The following is an 18544-nucleotide window of genomic DNA, read 5'->3' as shown; positions in this document are numbered from 1 at the left end:
TCAGTCATTTTGTTCATTTTTCTTTAAATCTTTAAACATACTATAGCAGCTGCATAAAAACCTTTTTTTCCAACTTTTTTTTTATTTGAATTACAAACAGGATTGTTTTACATGACAATCCCAGTTCCCTTCTCCCACCTCCCCTACCGCCCCCCCCCAACTAAAACCCTATCTATCACATATCCTTTCTGCTCCCCCTGGATGGTGAGGCCTTCCATAGGGTGACATCAGTGTCTATTGTATCCTTTGGGATAGGGCCTAGGCCCACTCCCAGGTTTCTTAGCTCAGGGAGTATTCCTCTATGTGGAATGGGCTCCCAAACTCCACACCTATGCAAGGGATAAGTACTGAACTTCTACAGGAGGTGCCGTAGATTTCTGAGGTTTCCTCACAGAAACCCATGTTCCTGGGGTCTGGATCAGTCCCATGCTGGTATTCCAGCTATCAGTCTTGGGAGCAAGAGTTCCCGGATGTTCAGGTCAGCTGTTTCTGTGGGTTTTATCAGCCTCTGTGCTCTTCACTCATCCTTCTTTGCATCTGGGTTCCAGTTCAGTTTGGTGATTAGTTGTAGGTGTCTGCTTCTACTTCCAGCAGCTGCTGGATGAGGCTATCAGGTGACATATAAGTCAGTCATCAATCTCATTATCAGGGAAGGGCATTTAAGGTAGCCTCTCCTCTGTTGCTTAGATTGTTAGCTGGTGTCATCTTTGTAGATCTCCAGACATTTCCCTAGTGCCTGATTTCTCTGTAAACCAGAAATGTCTCCCTCTATTATGGTATCTCCATTCTTGTTATCATCTATTCTTCCCCTGACTCGAACTTTCTGCTCCCTCATGTCCTCTGCATCCCTCTTCTTCTCCCCTTCTCATTGTCCTAGCTCCCTCCCCTCTCTTCCCATGCTCCCAATTTGCTCAGGAGATCTTGACCCTTTCCCCTTCTCCAGGGGCACATGTATATCTCTCTTAGGATCCTCCTTGCTTACCAGCTTCTCTGGCAGTGTGGATTGTAGGCTGGTAATCCTTGACTCTATGTCTAAAATCCACATATGAGTGAGTACATACCATGTTTGTCTTTTTGCGATTGGGTTACCTCGCTCAGAATGGTTTCTTCTAGTTCCATCCATTTTCCTGCAAATTTCAAGATTCCATTGTTTTTTTCCGTTGAGTAGTACTCCATTGTGTAAATGTACCACATTTTCTCTATCCATTCTTCGGTTGAGGGGCATCTAGGCTGCTTCCAGTTTCTGGCTATTACAAATAGTGCTGCTATGAACAGATGTCATTGTTGTATGAATGTGCTTCTTCTGGGTATATGCCTAAGAGTGGAATTGCTGGATCTTGTGGTAGACTGATTCCCATTTTTTTGAGGAGTTGCCATACTGATTTCCAAAGAGGCTGTACAAGTTGGCACTCCCACCAGCAGTGGAAAAGTGTTCCCCTTTCTCCACATCCTCTCCAACATGAACTGTCATTAGTGTTTTTGATTTTGGCCGTTCTGACAGGAGTAAGATGGTATCTCAGAGTTGTTTTGATTTGCATTTCCCTGATGGCTAAGGCTGTTGAACACTTTCTTATGTGTCTTTCAGCCATTTTAGATTCCTCTATTGAGAATTGTCTATTTAGTTCTGTACCCCACTTTTTAATTGGATTGTTTGGTGTTTTGGAGACTAGCTTCTTGAGTTCTTTGTATATTTTGGAGATCAGCCCTCTGTCAGATGTGGGGTTGATGAATATCTTTTCCCAGTCTGTGGGCTGTCGTTTTGTCTTGCTGACTGTGTCCTTTGCCTTACAGAAGCTTCTCAGTTTCAGGAGGTCCCATTTATCAATTGTTGATCTTAGTGTCTGTGCTATGGGTGTAATGTTCAGGAAGCGGTCTCCTGTACCAATTCATAAAAACCTTTTTATCAGCTAATTTCAGTAGGTAATTCAGTTGATTATTTCTAACTGCTTATAAACCAGATTTTTCTATTTATGTGCAGGCTTAATGATTTTTGAGTATGTAATTAATATTCTGATTGTTTAGTTTTGGAGTGTCTTGATCTTATTATCTTCTATGTATAAAGAACGTTTTGCTTTATTCCTGCAGCCAGTTCCTGGCTGATCCACTTGCTATCAGTTCAACAACATTTGAGTGTATTACTTCATTAAAGCAACAGATTGACAGACCAAAAATAGTGATAGGTGGGTTAGAGTCGGCTTGCTTCTGAACTTTCACTGTTCGTGTTGTCAGTTGAATGTTGAGAGTCCGGCAGCATGTCCCCACCTTGGCTTTTAGGACTGCACATTTCCGTCCTGTTCTGCAGTCTGTTCTGTCTCCAAGACTGCAGTTTTCACACTTCTTTATCTCTTCATAACTCAGCCTCACAATTTTCAGTCGCCTCATCAGCTCCAAACTCCAAGTACCTTACCCTTCCTGCTCCGGGAGACCACTGTATCCAGCCCAAGATCTCCATCACCTCCCACACCTATAGTGAATGTGTCACTGAGCAGAAAGCTGAGACAGGGCTGGGCGTTGGTGGCGCACGCCTTTAATCCCAGCACTCGGGAGGCAGAGGCAGGTGGATCTCTGTGAGTTCGAGGCCAGCCTGGACTCCAGCGCGAAGCCAGGAAGACAGATGCTGTGCCTTGAGTTTTTCTTTGTTCAGAGACACAAATGGTCTGTTATTGAAAAGTAGTAATTGTAACTGGCAGGAACAGAAGCCTGGTACCTAAAACCCTAGTACTGCTGCAGCAGGAGTCCATCACTACACTCTGATCATTCTTTTGCAATAATGACTTTGTTAATGAATCTTTACTTTTTAAACAAACTTTCACCAGTTTGCTCAGAGATTGATGATGTTAACTGCCTATATGACATATTACATATACAGATTTATTTATGCTTCTTTTTAGTGTACTGCCAGACTCAGAGCTCAGTAATTGAGTCATATGCTTTGCCAAGATTCAGTTGTGCTTATGTCCATTATCTTTCTCTGCCAATTGCACCTAATGCTGTAATTGTACAGTTCAATAGAATAGTATTTTGTTTGTACTTTATGGTAGAAACAACACTTGGTAATTGTCTTAGTTAGAGTTACTAGCTGAAACACTTGATCAAAAGCAACTTGGGGAGGAAAGGGTTTATATCATTCACAGTTCCAAATAACAGTTCATCTTCAGAAGCAGCCAGGGCAGGAACTCAAGCAGGGCAGGAACCTGGAGTCAAGAGCTGATGCAGAGAACATGGAGGGGTGCTGTATGGCTTGCTCATCGTGGCTCTTTCAGTCTTTTGTTGTTGTTGTTGTTGTTATGTTTTGTTTTTAGAAAACTTATTATTAATTATTGTTTTCCCGTTTTTCAAGACAGGGTTTCTCTGTGTAACAGTCCTGGCTGTCTTGAAACTTGCTCTGTAGACCCGGCTGGCCTTAAACTCACAGAAATTCACCTGCCTCTGCCCACCGAGTGCTGGGATTAAAGGCCTGTGCCACCATTGACTGCCCAGTCTGTTTTCTTACAGAACCCAGGATCATCAGCCCAGGATGATATCACTCACAGTAGCTGGGCCCTCCCCCATTAATCTCTAATCAAGAAAATGTCCCATAGTCTTGCCAATTGCCCACCTTATGGAGGCATTTTCTCAATTGAGGCTTCCTCTACAGCCTTTAGATTGTGTCAAGTTGACATAAATCTAGTCAGCACAGGAATCAAATTACTATCCTCAAAGAAAAGGCATTGTTCTTATCATCAGGTTATTAAAAATGTGCCTGTATACTTTGTGTTCTTTTCCATTGCGCACCTTGAAAAAAACAATAAAGGTAATTTTTAAATGGTGAGTTCAGTTGATTCAGTCCCCAAATATGACAAGTGTATTGATTTGTTTTATAAAAATGGCAGAAGCAGGAAAGTCCCCCTGGTCTTCCTTCCATGACTCTTGGTGTAGGGTAGGAAAACATAGAGATTTCCTAACCTTCACCTGATGCAGATCTTAGGCCTTTTATGAGAGGGCTGCCTTCCATTAAGCTTGAGTACAGAGCCATCCTTGTTTCCCAAGATGAAGGGTTATGGAGAAGAATCTGAATGAAAGGCTGATTACCAGATCATATACCCTTTGTTCTGTTACATTGCTCCACAGCCATGAAAGAATTTTACGTGATTTTCTTTATCTATTGCCAAACTGCATTTTCTTTTCCTTACTGAAGGTCACTGCACTCAGTAGAGGAAAAAGACTTTTCTTTCTTTATAACAGTTCCTACCAAAAGTAGGTAAGGGCCAGACAATTGTAAAAGATTGAGATGTAAAAGGAAATTGTAAAATTGTAGCCAGACTTTAGATTATTTTGCAAACATCTTTCTAATCTTACTTCACATTAAAATACAAAACATTAAAGCAAAACAACCCCCCCCCCCAACAATTTGCAGGGGATGTATTTTGTTGGTAGTTTCGGAAGAAACAACACTTGGGAATCAAATTACTATCCTAAAAGAAAAGGTATTTTCATGTATCAACAGGTTATGAAAAGAATGTGCCTGAATAAACTCTGAGTCAAAATACAGTGTTTAGAATGTGAGAATATGTGCATATGGATCCAGCTACATAATACTTCATGATTCCCCAATCCCACTAATTGGCTCAGTTAGCTGTTTAGATACAAGTTCTGACAAAAGAGAGAGGAATTCTTCTGTAGACAATAAAGATGCAGCCTAGAGTTTTAAAAGTGAGTTCAATATATATATATATATATATATATATATATATATATATATATATACATATATACATATATATATGTGTGTGTGTGTGTGTGTATATTCACTTGTGTACTGTGTCTCATATGTTTGTGTGTACTGATATACATATTGCACTTGCATATATATGTTCATCTTTGTGTGGAAGCCAGAAAACTACCTCAGATGTCATTCCTTGGGTCTCTTCTACTTCCACCTCCACTGTTTTATCACTCACTGACCTTTACCTTATTAACTTGCTGAGCTGCCCATCCCCCAACACACACACTGAACTCTGGGAATCTACCTGTCTTTGCCTCCCCAACTCTAAAATTAAAGTGTGTGCCACCACACTGTTTATTTTACCTAGGTTCTGGGGGTTATATTCGGATGCTCATGGCTGTATTACAAGTATTTAACCAACTGAGTTACCTCCCCATCCCCAACCGTGTGTGTGTGTGTGTGTGTGTGTGTGTGTGTGTGTGTGTGTGATATGAGATATTACTAAGTTGCCTGAGCTAACCTGTGAACTCATGGGCTTATGGGATCTTCCTGCCTCTGCCTCCCCAAGTAGTTAGGATTATTGGTACATGCCACCCCACCCAGTTTGCCTAATAAACATTTTTATTAAATAAAAATTTCAGCTTCTGCTGAATTAAGATCTTTTTATTTCCAGCCTTTTCTGATTTTATTAGTTTAGTTTATTGCTCAAACCATCACTTGAGTTTTCTTTTTTTTTTTTTTAAGAAAAGTTTATGCATTCTCCTTTGGCTGGATACTTACTCAGTATTTATGCCATTTGTAGTTTTCTCTTGCCGTTTCTGCTTTCATATCTCTTGGTATATATTGTGTATATGCCTGCCTCTTTTTACCAGGGAGTAAAAAAGTTCTATTAGATTAAGAAATAACAGATTGTTTTCATACTGTAATGTTGTTATGTAATTCCAAGGCTGTTGTAGCCAATTTTTATTATTATAGTTCTGAAAATATTACAAGGTACCTTAAGATAGTTAGTTGATTGACTTCCCAGAACAATGAAATTTAAAAAGCAAAGAAATACATAATTTTAGCTATTAAAATTTTGATAAATTTTACTTAAAAATAATTTTATCATTATTAAATGTTACATCTTTGTAAGTATTAAAATCACATTTATGGGACTAGGAGGTTGGCTCAGAGTTAGGATCATTGTTGCTTTAGTAAAGGACCCGAGTTTGGTTGTCAGCTTCTGCATGGTTGTTCACAACTGTCTGTAAATTCAAAGGATCTGACAAGCTGTTCTGGCCCCACGGGCTCTAGGCATGTACATGATACACTTACACACATCCAGGCAAACACACCCATAATAAAAATAAGTCTCTTTTGGAAAGAAAAGCTAAGCATGATGGTACATATCTTTAATTCCAGTACTCAGAAGGCAGAGGCAGGCATCGCTCTTTGAGTTTGAGGCTAGCTTGGTCTATGTAGTAAGTTCCAGGCTAGCTGGGATCCACCCCTCCCCCCATTTCCAAGTGCCAGAATAAAAAACAGCCACAAAACAAAAAATGAGGTTTTTTTTAAAAAAAGGAAAAAAATCATATTAATTTTTAAAGTACTTTGTTAAGCATTCTGATTTTCAATGAATTGCTAGGCATGATTTTGTTTGTTTGCTTGGTTGATTTTGTTTTTGTTTTGTTTTGAGACAGGGTCTCATTATGTAGACCAGGCTGGCCTCAAACTCCGAGATCTGTCTGCTTCCTGAGTGCTGGGGTTAAAGGCGTGTGGGTGGGCCACCATATCCTAAAGCATGATATTTTTAACAACTTTACTTTCTGTTTTTCCTAAATTAATAGAAAATAAATATTATTTCAAGTATATTTGAATCATCTAGTAGATTTTTTCAAGATTTACAGTGGGAAAGCTTACTTTTGTATTGCAGCCTTTGGTTATAAAATAACTTGTTGGTAGACTTAATTTGTGGTGCCATGTCTAATTATTTACTACCACAGAGGAGAAGCAGCAGCAACTTCAATCATCAAAGAGTTCATGGCTTACATCCAGTAACAAAACAAATGGACAAGAGAAAAACATAGTAAGTTAGTTATTTAGTCAACATTTTATGTGATACAGGAGGCTTCAGAAATAACCAAAGCCTAGGGGTTTCTTCTTAGGTTTCTCCTTAGGTTCCTAAATGGACAGTTGTGTAGATGTGTGATTGAACAAAAAGGTGAGGATGTAACTAATGCGCTTAAGCTGAAAGTCAACATCTGTTGGTGTAGATTCTTCATAGCCTCTGGGTTGGTTTAGGACAGGATGTCTGTGATGAGAGTCTTAGGTCAGGAATTTCACCAGGAGACAGGAGTGACTTCTAAATACTACTATTTCCAGGTACTGTGTTCTTAGCCATGACTTTATAATATGTAACTCCACAAAGTAAAAATCTCTGTCAGTACACATATATCTGATGTTCCAGAATTGTAGTTTTCAGTAGCTCACCTAGTTTTTAATGAGTATTTTCTTAGCATTCTTGTTTCTTCTTTTAGTGTCTCTTGACAAAGGAATTTTCAGTTAGGGTTTGCTTGTTTGTGACAGGGTCTCACTATGTGGCCCTGTCTGACCTGGAGCTTACTAAGTCGACAAGGCTGACTGGCCTTGAACTCAGAGAGCTGTCCCTGCCTCTTTTGTTAATTTTTTGTTTGTAGGTATATCAAAAATTAAACTCAGCTGGTCTTGTGGGACACATTTGTGATCTCTGCACTCAGAAAGCAAAGCAAGAGGATTGCCCTTGATTGGGTTATAGAAAGCAGGACAAAATCTAAACAAACAAAATCAAGTTCCTTTCTCCTTTATAGTTGGAAGTGAAGAACACACACTAAAGTCAAACTAACTGATGTGTATCTGTGTCTGCCTCAGGAGTATAAAGAACTGTCAGGCATGATTGTCGAATGTCCTTAATCCCGGCACTGCAAGTCGAGGCAGAAGATCTTTGATTTTGAGGTCAGCCTGTTCTACAATTGAGTTTCAGACTCCCAGGGCTACATAGTGAGATTGTGTCTTAGAAACAAAAAAGTATGAATGGAAATTGATTTGTTTTTACATTGTTGATCAACAGTATGGGATTTTACCTCCTGATTGCAAACTAATTAGATAATATGTCAGACTATAGAAATTCTGATAATTTTTGTTACAGCTAAATGTATTCTTCCTGGCTAACCTTAAAGTTACTGCCAGGCAGTGGTGGCACATGCCTTTAATCCCAGCACTTGGGAGGTACAGGCCAGCCAGGGCTTCACAGAGAAACCCTATCTCAAAAAAACAAAACAAAACAAAAAAACAAAACAAAAACAAAAACAAAAAACCCAGACAATACAAGAAGTGTGGAGAGATAGCTCTGCAGTTAAGAAGAGCACTTACTGCTATTACACAAGACCCAAATTAATACCCAATGCCAATGTTGGTGGTTCACAACCACCTGTAACTGAGTTTCTCAGGAATCTCTCTGATTCCTCTAGTCTCTTGAGGGCACCCATACTCATTTGCACAGATACACACAGAAACACTAATTAAAAATGAATCTTCGGGAAAATAAGTTTGTTACTAAGATTTTCATTGCAGTATAATATCCTTAAAAAGCATAATAAACAATTTTTATTACACTAAGAAATTGTGCTACATCAACTGAATAAATTGCTATGAGGCTATTAAAACAAAAAGTAGGAAGACCTAGTATCTATGTGGAGAAAAAATGCTGTTACTTGAAAGTAATCAATACAAAACTTTAGTAGTAGTAAAATGGATAAACATATGGGTACTTATTGGTAGGTAATAAAAGTAAGAAAGTTTTTGGTAGGGCTTTAAGCATATTGATATATTGTTTAAATTTTGTTTAATATTATTGATGTTTTAGTAATTTTATTTATTTATTGGTTTTGTTTGTTTGCTTGTAGACAAAAGTCTCACTAAGTAGCTCTCAATGTTCTGCTCAAACTCTGTAGACCTCCAACTCACAGAGGTCCACCTGCCTCTGCCTCCCAAATGCTGAGATTAAAGGCGCATGCCACTCTGCCCAGCTAGTAGTATCTTTCAAAAATAAATATCCTGAAAGAATCGTCTCATCCTCCCTCCTTGGTCTGACATTTTATGACACCTTCCTACCTTTAAAAAAGTAGGAGTTTACTTTTAGGTAGCTTGATGGCTCAACAGTTAAGAGCGCTTGTTGCTCTCATAGAGAATACAGGACCTATATGGTAGTTCACAGCCATCCCTAACTCCAGTTCTAAGGGCTCTCATGCCCTCTTCTGGCCTCTACAGGCACCAGACACAGGTGGTGAACATATATCTGTTCAGGCAGTACATTCATACACATAACAGTTTTGTTTTTAAAGGTCTCTTTTCTTTGGCCACTGTAGCAGGTGTGTTTTGCTTGTTTTGACTTAACCCATCTAGACTTAACCCATCTAACCGGTCGTAGGAGATAAGTTTTGCTGTGTACTTTGTAAAGGAGGAAACTTCTACAGCTGAAGCGACTAAGTTGTCAATGCCCTTCAGATCACAAATGTTAGGATTGGGGTTCCTCCTAATTTGTCAAGAATTAAAATTCTTGCTCTTAACTAATATTTGAAGTATATATGTCACCTTATGTCACACACACACACACACACACACACACACACACACACACACACACACACACACACACACACAGTTAGATACACAGAGAGACATAGATTCCTTACACTTAGGAATAAAGTCTTATCATTATATCCTTTCAAACCCTTAAGATAACTTTGCACAGAAGAATCTTTGAGTTGAAATATAGGTAAATTATACATTATTCCTTCATTATCATGGGTGTCATAGGCCTTTCCACATACTTAAGTTTACTTAACATACATGGTATTCTGAATTTTTTTCAGTTTTGTATGTGTGTGAGAGAGTGTTCAGGCATATGTGTGTGGTTGTGTGTGTGTGTGTGTGTGTGTGTGTGAGTGAGAGAGAGAGAGAGGAGAGAGAGAGACTAGAAATGGGAATCAAGTGACCTCCTCTATCATTATCTACCGATTCCTTGAGGCAGTCTCTCTCTCAACCTGGGACTCAAATTTTTCAGCTAGGCTGGCGGCCAGCAAGCCTCCGTGATCCTTCTGTGTTGGAGCTGAGACTGTGCGCAGAATGCCTTGCTTGTTGTGTATATGCTGGGAACTAAACTCTTCCTCCGATTGTACAACAAGTGCTCTACTGTTGAGATGATTTTTCTGGGAGGGACCGAGAGAGAGAGGGAGACACACACACACACACACACACACACACACACACACAGAGAGAGAGAGAGAGAGAGAGAGAGAGAGAGAGAGAGAGAGAGAGAGAGAGAAGAAAGACAGGGTGGCTGATTGGCCCAAAACATTCCAGTATCCAACCCTTACAAAGAGAAGGTATTTCGTCGGGCTAGGTATTTCTTTTTTCCAGACTTGAAGCAAAACTACTGACTAGATACCAGTTTTCAAGAAAGATTGGATATTTCTCTATCTTGATACCAGCTTCCCATTATTTGTAGGATCTCAAAAATGTCTAGTAGTTTTCTTGAGAATTGAGTTGATGTTTACTCTGGAGCATTGTGTCCAGTATGTAACACATTCTTGTTCAAGCTAAGCACAGTATGTAGCTTACAAGAATGTTGATTTATGGATATGCAACAAGAGAGGTTTGCCTATGGTTGAAAGTTGGGATTCAAACCAATTTTGACATACCTTGTTTCTATAGCAATTGTTCTTGCCTCCTCAGAGGAATCTAGGAATAACAGAAGTATTTTAGTATTTTGAAAGGTTCTCTAGTTTTTGTTTTGTTTGCATGATGTTTTCCTATAATCCTCATAACACCAGCACTCTAACTTTAGTGCTGTGATAACTTTGCCCAACATGGGAAATATAGGGGTGTCACATCCAGTATTTAATGACCTGCTTGAATTTCTTCACCAGTTTGTTGGTGAGCAAACAAACAAGAATTGCATTTACTTTCACAACTCAAATTTACTTCAACATTTATGATTACATCTAAATTCCTTTGGCCAGCAATTTTTAAAATTCTTCCAAAGTAACTAACTATGTGGAAACTATGTATCCTATATATTCTTGTTTTGTAATTGCTCATTAAACCTGTAATGAGTTTCTTGGTCTAAGTCTCTGTTGGTTACTTAAAAGCAAGGGTTTTTGGTCTGTCTGTTTGTCTTTTTGAGGCTTTCCTGCTCTGTGGCCCAGAATTCACAATCCTATTGCCTCTGTCTCCCTAGTGTTGAAATTACAGATGGGTATTATACAAGGAAGTTATTATTACAAATCTAAATTTTTTTTAATCTTTCATGATTGACGTAAAGTATTAACAGTCATCAAAATTTAGATCAATTTTAACTCTACTATAATTTAAACATAATTGGTCTTTAATATCCTGTAATAGAGCAAGTCTCTATAAGTATTGTCACTAATGTTCTAATGGACACTCTTACTAAATTTCTAGCTTCAACCCATGCTAATGCTGTTAGTGAACTAATTACCAAATAGCCTGGTAAACATTGTGACTTCTTTGGATGCAGCAAGATTTCTAGTAAAGCTTCATCTAGAAATGTAAAAGCACTTAATTATTTCTCTACAATAAGTGTGAACTGATAAGGGTAAGTGGGTGGGGCAACCGGAAGTAATTACTAAAGCTAGTGGCATTTTTGTGGTTTAATAAAGGCAGAAGCTAATTATTCAGTTTTTATTTAAGTGAAATGATGCCAAAAAGGAGGTTCCTGCAGAGCAGCTGCACTTCTTCAGTGTCACCCTAATTTACCAAAGACACAACTGTCACAAACAGAACTTTTAAACTTGATATATAGCCACAGAAGTAAGGAGGCTTTTGTTTGGAGTGCATGCTGGAGAACTCCTTTATACAAATCAGCCGGCAGATGACGGACAATGATGAAAATTTGATTCTTTGAAGTCATAATAGTCATTGAAATGTGTGAAATTCTGGTATTGAAAAGAGCCGGGCTAGCAAGACTAAATGCTGGGTGGTTGCAGGAAGCTTGCTGGGAGGTTTTTCTGCATTGTGACACCAACTTCCCATTGCTTGTTCCTTACTTCCTTTGTTAAAAAAGAAAAAAAGTTGAATTCACACAAGATAAGTGGGGACAGATGATAACCGAATCAGTTTTTAATATGGAAAACTAATATTTTATCATTTAATATTATTAGGATAGTTACATTCTTTAATAGTAGAAATAGATTTCATTTTTAACTCAACTGTTTAAAAGTAAGAAACTTTAAAATTGAGGAAATTGTGTGGTAATATGATTTATTAGAACTAACAGATATTCTTAACTAGTCAGTTGAGATTCTTTGGTGCCAACTTGATAGCTTCTTATATCTTACATGACTTGACTTTTTCCTGATTTCTAGGAAATTTGAAAAAAGAATAAAAGATAATATTGACATAATTAGGTCATTTCTTATATAAAAACAGTATTTTAGAAAGAGCATAGGTGGTCAGCATTTTAGAACAAAAGTAGAAATCCATAGGGAATTCCACTAATTAAGCAGTTTAATTTTACTGGTGTTTTATTTGTTTGCTTGTTTGCAAAATATGAGTCACAGGTTGTTCAGTGTGAATTGAGAGAAAAAGGAAGTCATTGAAGACATTCAACATAGGGCTTACAGATCTTTCCAAGTGTTAGTGTTTGAATGGAATCTTGGAATGGGAGCATTAGCCCATTGCAGTGTGTGTTTGAGAACAGGTTCTTGTTACTAGCTGATGCTGTTTGCATGAAATGATAACAACAGTGCATTTTACTAGGATGAGAAATAAGTTTGTGTAAGCTGAGAGTGCATCTGCAGGGACTTGGAATTGTAGAGCTCTGACCATTAGGTGTCTCAAGCATGTGAGTGCCACGCTTTTGTATTCTGTCCTGCAGCAGCTCAGCTGGGTGGCAGGAGCTCACATCTTCTGCAGGCAAAAACAGTGAGTCTGTCAGGACAGCTTGCAAGGGCTTCAAAATTCAGAAACTCCTTTCTTGAATATCAGCTTAAAATTAAGGACATGTGTTAATAAAAAGAATGCCAGAATTTGAGGAGACATGAAACATCAATAGTTATGAATTCATATATAAAGTATAAGCTTTATTGGATTGTTTTGCCAGATATGCATCACAGTATAGAAGTATGGAAAAACAAATACTTCCTATATTCTTATTTTCTGGAGGTAACAAAAGTTAATTGAATGTTTCCTTTCATACTGTTGAGAAACAGCCATGTAGCATAGTTTCATTCATTGGAAACTTGGTGCAGAATAGAGGCATTGATGTGGGATTTGGAGGAGACACCTGCTCATTAATTTTATACTATGCTTATAATGGCTGTTTATATGTTGCTACAACTACAAAAAGGAAATATGATCAATCTGGGGCTAGAAAGATGGCTTAGAAGAGTGAGAACTATTCTTCCAGGGGACCGGAGTTCACTTCCCAGCATCACATGTAGCTCACAACTTCCTGTAATTCCAGCTCCAGGGGATCTGACATCCTCTTCTGCACTCCTGAGGCACCTGCTCTCATATCTGTACGTATCTGCAGACACACAGACATAATTATAAATAAATCTTTTTAGAAAATATATTAGCTCAACAATAGAGAATATTAATAAACTAAATGGCAGTTGCAAAGGAAGAAGTAAACATCTAGGACCCCTCCCACAGAGCCATGTCACTTCAAGCTCTAAGTACAGGACTATTCTTTAGAAAGTCACTTCTTAAAATGTAACACTTGGGCTAGAAATATACCTTAGTAATAGAATTCTTGCCACGCCATGTGTGAAGCCCTAAGTTCAATTCCCAGCCCCTTCAAAAAAAGTGTGTGTGTGTGTGTGTGTGTGTGTGTGTGTGTGTGTGTGTCCTCTGACCTCCAGAAGTACACTGCACCTGCACTCACACACAAAAATAAAATTATTCTGAAGCTACCATTCATTATTAATACTTAAGTTTTCTATACTAATTGTAGTCATATCATTTTCTTGTCTCCTAGATATAAAGCACTTTGTTGCCTTTTATACTAGATGTAAGAAAACTTTGAAAAAAATCTAATGTCAGTACACATTAGATGTTCATATCTATCTGGCTGAGGAGATGGCTTAAGGGATAAAGTGTTTGTGGCATAAATGTCAGAGTCAGAGTTCAGATCCTTTCCACCCACATAAAAGCTTAGCAGATATAACTGCTGGAGTATAATCCCAGGGTTTGAGAGTGGGGGACAGAAGACCCCAGAGCAAGCAAACTAGCCTAAGTAGCCAAATCAGCGAGTTTCCGTTTTAGTGAGAGACCATCTCAGTAAATAGAGTGGAGAGCAACTGAGAAAGAAACCTGACACACACACAGACATTCCACACAGTACACACAAGGAAGCCTATTGCTGTAACAAAATAACCATGTCTCATGGTACAGGGAGAAAGATACTGTGTTAAGCAGAGAATTGGGTACTCACTGAAGTAACAATCTTAACACAAACATGTTTCCCTAGTACCTAATATAGCGCTTTGATTCATAGCACTAACAAACAAGCTACAAGTAAGTAGCCTTCATTAGAGGATATATGTGACATTGAAACAAAACCTAACAAAACAGGCTATGTTTTCTTGTTTTACAAGTTTGATGTAACCATTTCATTCTCTTTCTTAATTTTAAGCAGTTATTCAAAGTTTCTTTATTAACTTTCCCCTTCCTTTGGTAGTACTGGGAATGGAACTCAGGGCCTCACACATGGGATGCAATGTTCCATCCCTGTCCCTAATGATTTGAAATATTTTATTTAAAAGAATGCTATATGTGTTGAAGGTTTGGATGCTAAGTGGGTAAAGCTCCTGGCACACAAACATGAGGCCTTGAGTTCAGATCCTCAGGAACCATAGAAAAGCCAGGCACAGCAGCATATACCTATAATCCCAGCTCTGGGAAGGTAGAGGAAGAAGGATCCATGGGGCTTGTTGGCCAGCCAGTCTAGCCAACAGGTGAACTTCCAGTTCAGTGAGAGACCTTGTCTCAAAAATAAGATGAACATGCAATTGAGAAAGATAGATGAAATCAACCCTGACTTCCACATACCACTCCCCCACATCCCAAATAGGGGGTAGGAATTCTGGGAAGGAAAAGTTATCCATATTAAGCATTAATTACTCCTCCTATCTCTTTAGCATGACTTAAGGTGGATACCCATCCCCCAGGATGGTCTCTTGACTAGGTGATTGGCTAGTACCATGAGATTAACTATTAAGGGAGGAGACAGATTCCATTCTTTTGGCTAGGAGGTAACAACTTTCCCTTAATGGGCCTTTTATGCTTCTATAACATCAGTTATCCCCTGTCACAAAGTAAGAACTATTGACTACATACTCCTCAGAAATGATTATGCTGGCTCTAGAGGTGGAAGCAGGAGCATTAAAAATAGAAGTTCAAAGTTGTCTTTAGCTATTGGATACAAGAGAGTCTGTGCAGAAAAGAAAGAAAGGAAAGGAATAGCATGACGAACTGTTCATAATTCAGTGGTTGGGCACTGGCTTGGCCTGCAGAAAACCTTGGGTTCAATCTGTACAAAGGAGAGAGAAATTTTGATAGTTCCTCTTTCACTGTACCGCAATACCAGTTCTCAAATTCATTATTTACAGGTAGCACAATGGCGATTTATAAAACAAAATATCAGGGTAGTAGTGAGGTAAGCCAGAAAGATTATCCCAATTTTTAAACAAATCAGAAAACAAGCATATGGAGATAGGAAGTGGGAAAGGCATGTGGGTTGATATGCAGGCGATCAAAGATGTTTGTTTTCTTGTTCTTCCTCAGGATATCACTACTTTAACAGGTGTTCCAGAAGAGCACATCAAAACAAGAAAGGTCAGGATCTTTGTTCCTGCTCGAAATAATATGCAGTCTGGAGTAAACAACACAAAGAAATGGAAGCTGGAGTTTGATACCAGAGAGAGATGGGAAAATCCTTTGATGGGTTGGGCATCAACGTGAGTACTTTGAATATTGTTTTCAGATAATTGATTTTTTTCTTTAAACACTAACTTTTCTTAGAGCTAATATGCTTGTTAAAATCCTTTTTAGTACAGGTAGGTTTCACTACAACTGAAAACATGGAAATATATATATATATATATATATATATATATATATATATATATATCCTTTATATATTTACAGACATGTTCATATGTGTTTGGCTCATAACAGTAAACTGCAGAACTATTTCTGGGTACTGTTGATGAGATAGCACTGGTAAATGGCATGAATATTAGTTGAAAATACTCTGGGAGTGCTATCATAATTTAGTGACACTAGTGGCTTTTAGTTTGTTGAAACAAGCTTTCACTGTGTAGCTCTGGCCATCCCAGAGCTTGCTATATAGAGCAGATGGGCCTCAGTGTTATTGCCGTCCTACCATAAGTTACCTTAGTGCACCAGTTTCAACTTATTTTAGATTCAAATAATACTCCTATATAACACTTATTTTGTTTGTTCAAGGTATGGGAACCCAAGTTTTACAGTTAAGATTATAAATTAGTTATAAATTAATTTTTAGAGTAAAAATTCTAAAATAAAAATTCTAGTAGAATAAATTTCAGAAGACATCTGTTTTTGTTGATGGATCCAGGAGACTTTTTGTTAGATATTCTTCCATGTTGAAATTGCAATAGAATTATAATTATAGACAAATTATATAAAACATAGTTTCTAGGAGTTTTGGTATCATAAATTTTATGTTTCATGTAATACATTGAGTCTTTTGTAAGTCATATATTTTCAGAGACCCAAGGAAATTTAGAAGAAAAATCTTTGTCCATACCTAGTGGTTAGAATGTTATTATCATTCTTTTGTGCTACATGAGGTTTTAGTATATTCATCTGTTCCTGGGATTCACATACTAATGCTTTACCAGCAATAGATCCTTGTTTCAGTATTGATACCTCTTATATTCTAGCTTGTTTCTGAGGAAAACACTTTAGATTGGGGCAAGAAGATAAGGAGTTGGGGTGAGAGAGGGAAAGAGAAGAAAATGTTGAATTTGTGAAGTTTGCACACACACACACACACACACACACACACACACACACACACACGTCATCACAACACTAATGGCTGAAGTGTCAACAAGATTAACAATAGAATAAGCATACAAATATATATACACTTGATATGAAACAGCCTTCAAATAAAGACCCAAAGAAACAGAGACATGTTCTTATGCTCAGATTTGATGATGTGTAGACAGTTGTGTAAAGGTATGGCTAGAGCTAGACTAAGGAGCTATGACCTAATGGACATAAGCTGGGGGATGCTAGCCAGGCTTCTTTGTTTAAATTCTTACCTTTAGCCAGTGTCTTCCAGGATACATCAATTTCTCTAGGTATGATGGTCACCTCTAGAATGAAGTCATTTCATAATGACTTCAGAGGAAGGTCAGAGACTTCTAGTCAGCCTGTTTCAGGACAGAAGGGCAAGAAAGAGCCAGAGAGACCTGACTGCTGCTACTCTATTTTCTCAAATGCCAGATATCATGCTCTGTGTAATATGTCTTAAACGTTATCAGTTGGTTTAGTAAGTAAATTTCACTTGGCTGTGCTTCACAAATATTCACCAGTCATCATCATAGCATTGCTTTCATAAATATCACACTTACATTCTGAAATACAGATAACTTAATTAATATATGGGTTGAAAATTATATACTCTACATGTATAGTTGTATAGTTTCTCCAAAGTAAACATATTTTTAAAACAAGAGAACTTTTCTTTCCTTTCTTTCTTTCTTCTTCTTCTTCTTTTTTTTTTTTTTTTGGTTTTTCGAAGCAGAGTTTCTCTGTATTGTTTTGGAGGCTGTCCTGGAACTCCCTCTGGCCTGGAACTCAGAGATCCACTGCCTCTGCCTCTGCCTCTATCTGCCTCTGGAGTACTGGTATTAAAGGTATGCGCCACCAATGCCCGGCAACAAGAGAACTTTTCTACAGTTGGTTTATCTAAGATGTTTTTCACCTTAAATATTTAAAAAAAAAAAATTAGTTCTCTTTGTTGTCATATTAAGAAATACCACTCACTAGCTTGAAAAAATAAGGTATAAAAAATGACTAATTTTGTTTTACTAAAGCAGGAACTGTCATATTTGCTGATATCAGAATCTTTTTTTTTTTCAATGTTTAGTTTCTTTTGGGGGTGGGGTGGGGGAGTTCAAGACAGGGTTTCTCTGTGTAACAGCCCTGGCTGTCCTGAAACTCGCTCTGTAGACCAGGCTGGCCTTGAACTCATAGAGATCTGTTTGTCTTTGCATCCCAAGTGCTGGCATGCACTACCACTGCCCAGCAAATGCTTATCTTCTTAAAAAAAAAAAAAAAGGTACATAAAATTATTGTTTAAACATACTGGTTTGGCTTCTTTTGTGACATATTTTAATCCTTTTTATAAAATTGTGAACTTTTTATATTTACTTAAAAGTTTATCATTTATAAAATTTACATCTTGGGTTGGAGAGATGTGTCAGTGGTTAAGATTTCTTCAAGAAGACTCATTTGAGTCACACCACCCACTCTGGGTGGCTTCAGGTCAATCTGACACCTCTGGCTTTTGCAGACATATGCATTCATGTGCACATACCTCTACACAGACACACATGCATACACATAACTTAAAATAATTAAACTAAATCTTAAACATTTATATCTCAAATAAATGAATGGCTTCACCATAATTTGGGTTCTCAGTCTACCTATATTTTATCATTATATATCTAATATTAGCATGTAGAGTGTAGGAAAGATATTTAAAACCTATGTATGTCTGTAGGTTTATAGTTG

General features: G+C 37.8%; 1 protein-coding gene and 1 long non-coding RNA gene across 5 annotated transcripts in view; one reads left to right on the top strand and one right to left on the bottom strand.

Moving 5' to 3' along the window:
* Ndufs4 (NADH:ubiquinone oxidoreductase subunit S4) overlaps nt 1-18544 on the top strand; it is a 103363-nt gene that overhangs the window by 59520 nt on the left and 25299 nt on the right. Inside the window, exon 3 of the mRNA XM_027401435.2 lies at nt 15536-15708. Within this exon, the coding sequence (XP_027257236.1) occupies nt 15536-15708 (173 nt within the window). The remainder of the gene's footprint in view (nt 1-15535; nt 15709-18544) is intronic.
* Nucleotides 12801-18544, bottom strand: part of LOC107978309 — a 105953-nt gene continuing 100209 nt past the window's right edge. For all 4 annotated transcript variants that reach the window (XR_004768532.1, XR_003482486.2, XR_003482488.2 and 1 more), the window contains one exon: nt 12801-13274. This is a non-coding gene — a long non-coding RNA (uncharacterized LOC107978309). The remainder of the gene's footprint in view (nt 13275-18544) is intronic.

Source organism: Cricetulus griseus, chromosome 2 (genome assembly GCF_003668045.3).
Source record: "Cricetulus griseus strain 17A/GY chromosome 2, alternate assembly CriGri-PICRH-1.0, whole genome shotgun sequence".
In the NCBI taxonomy this organism is placed as follows: Eukaryota; Metazoa; Chordata; class Mammalia; order Rodentia; family Cricetidae; genus Cricetulus; species Cricetulus griseus.
The sequence above is the reverse complement of the archived record's forward strand: the minus strand, read 5'-3'. Positions and strand labels throughout refer to the sequence as shown.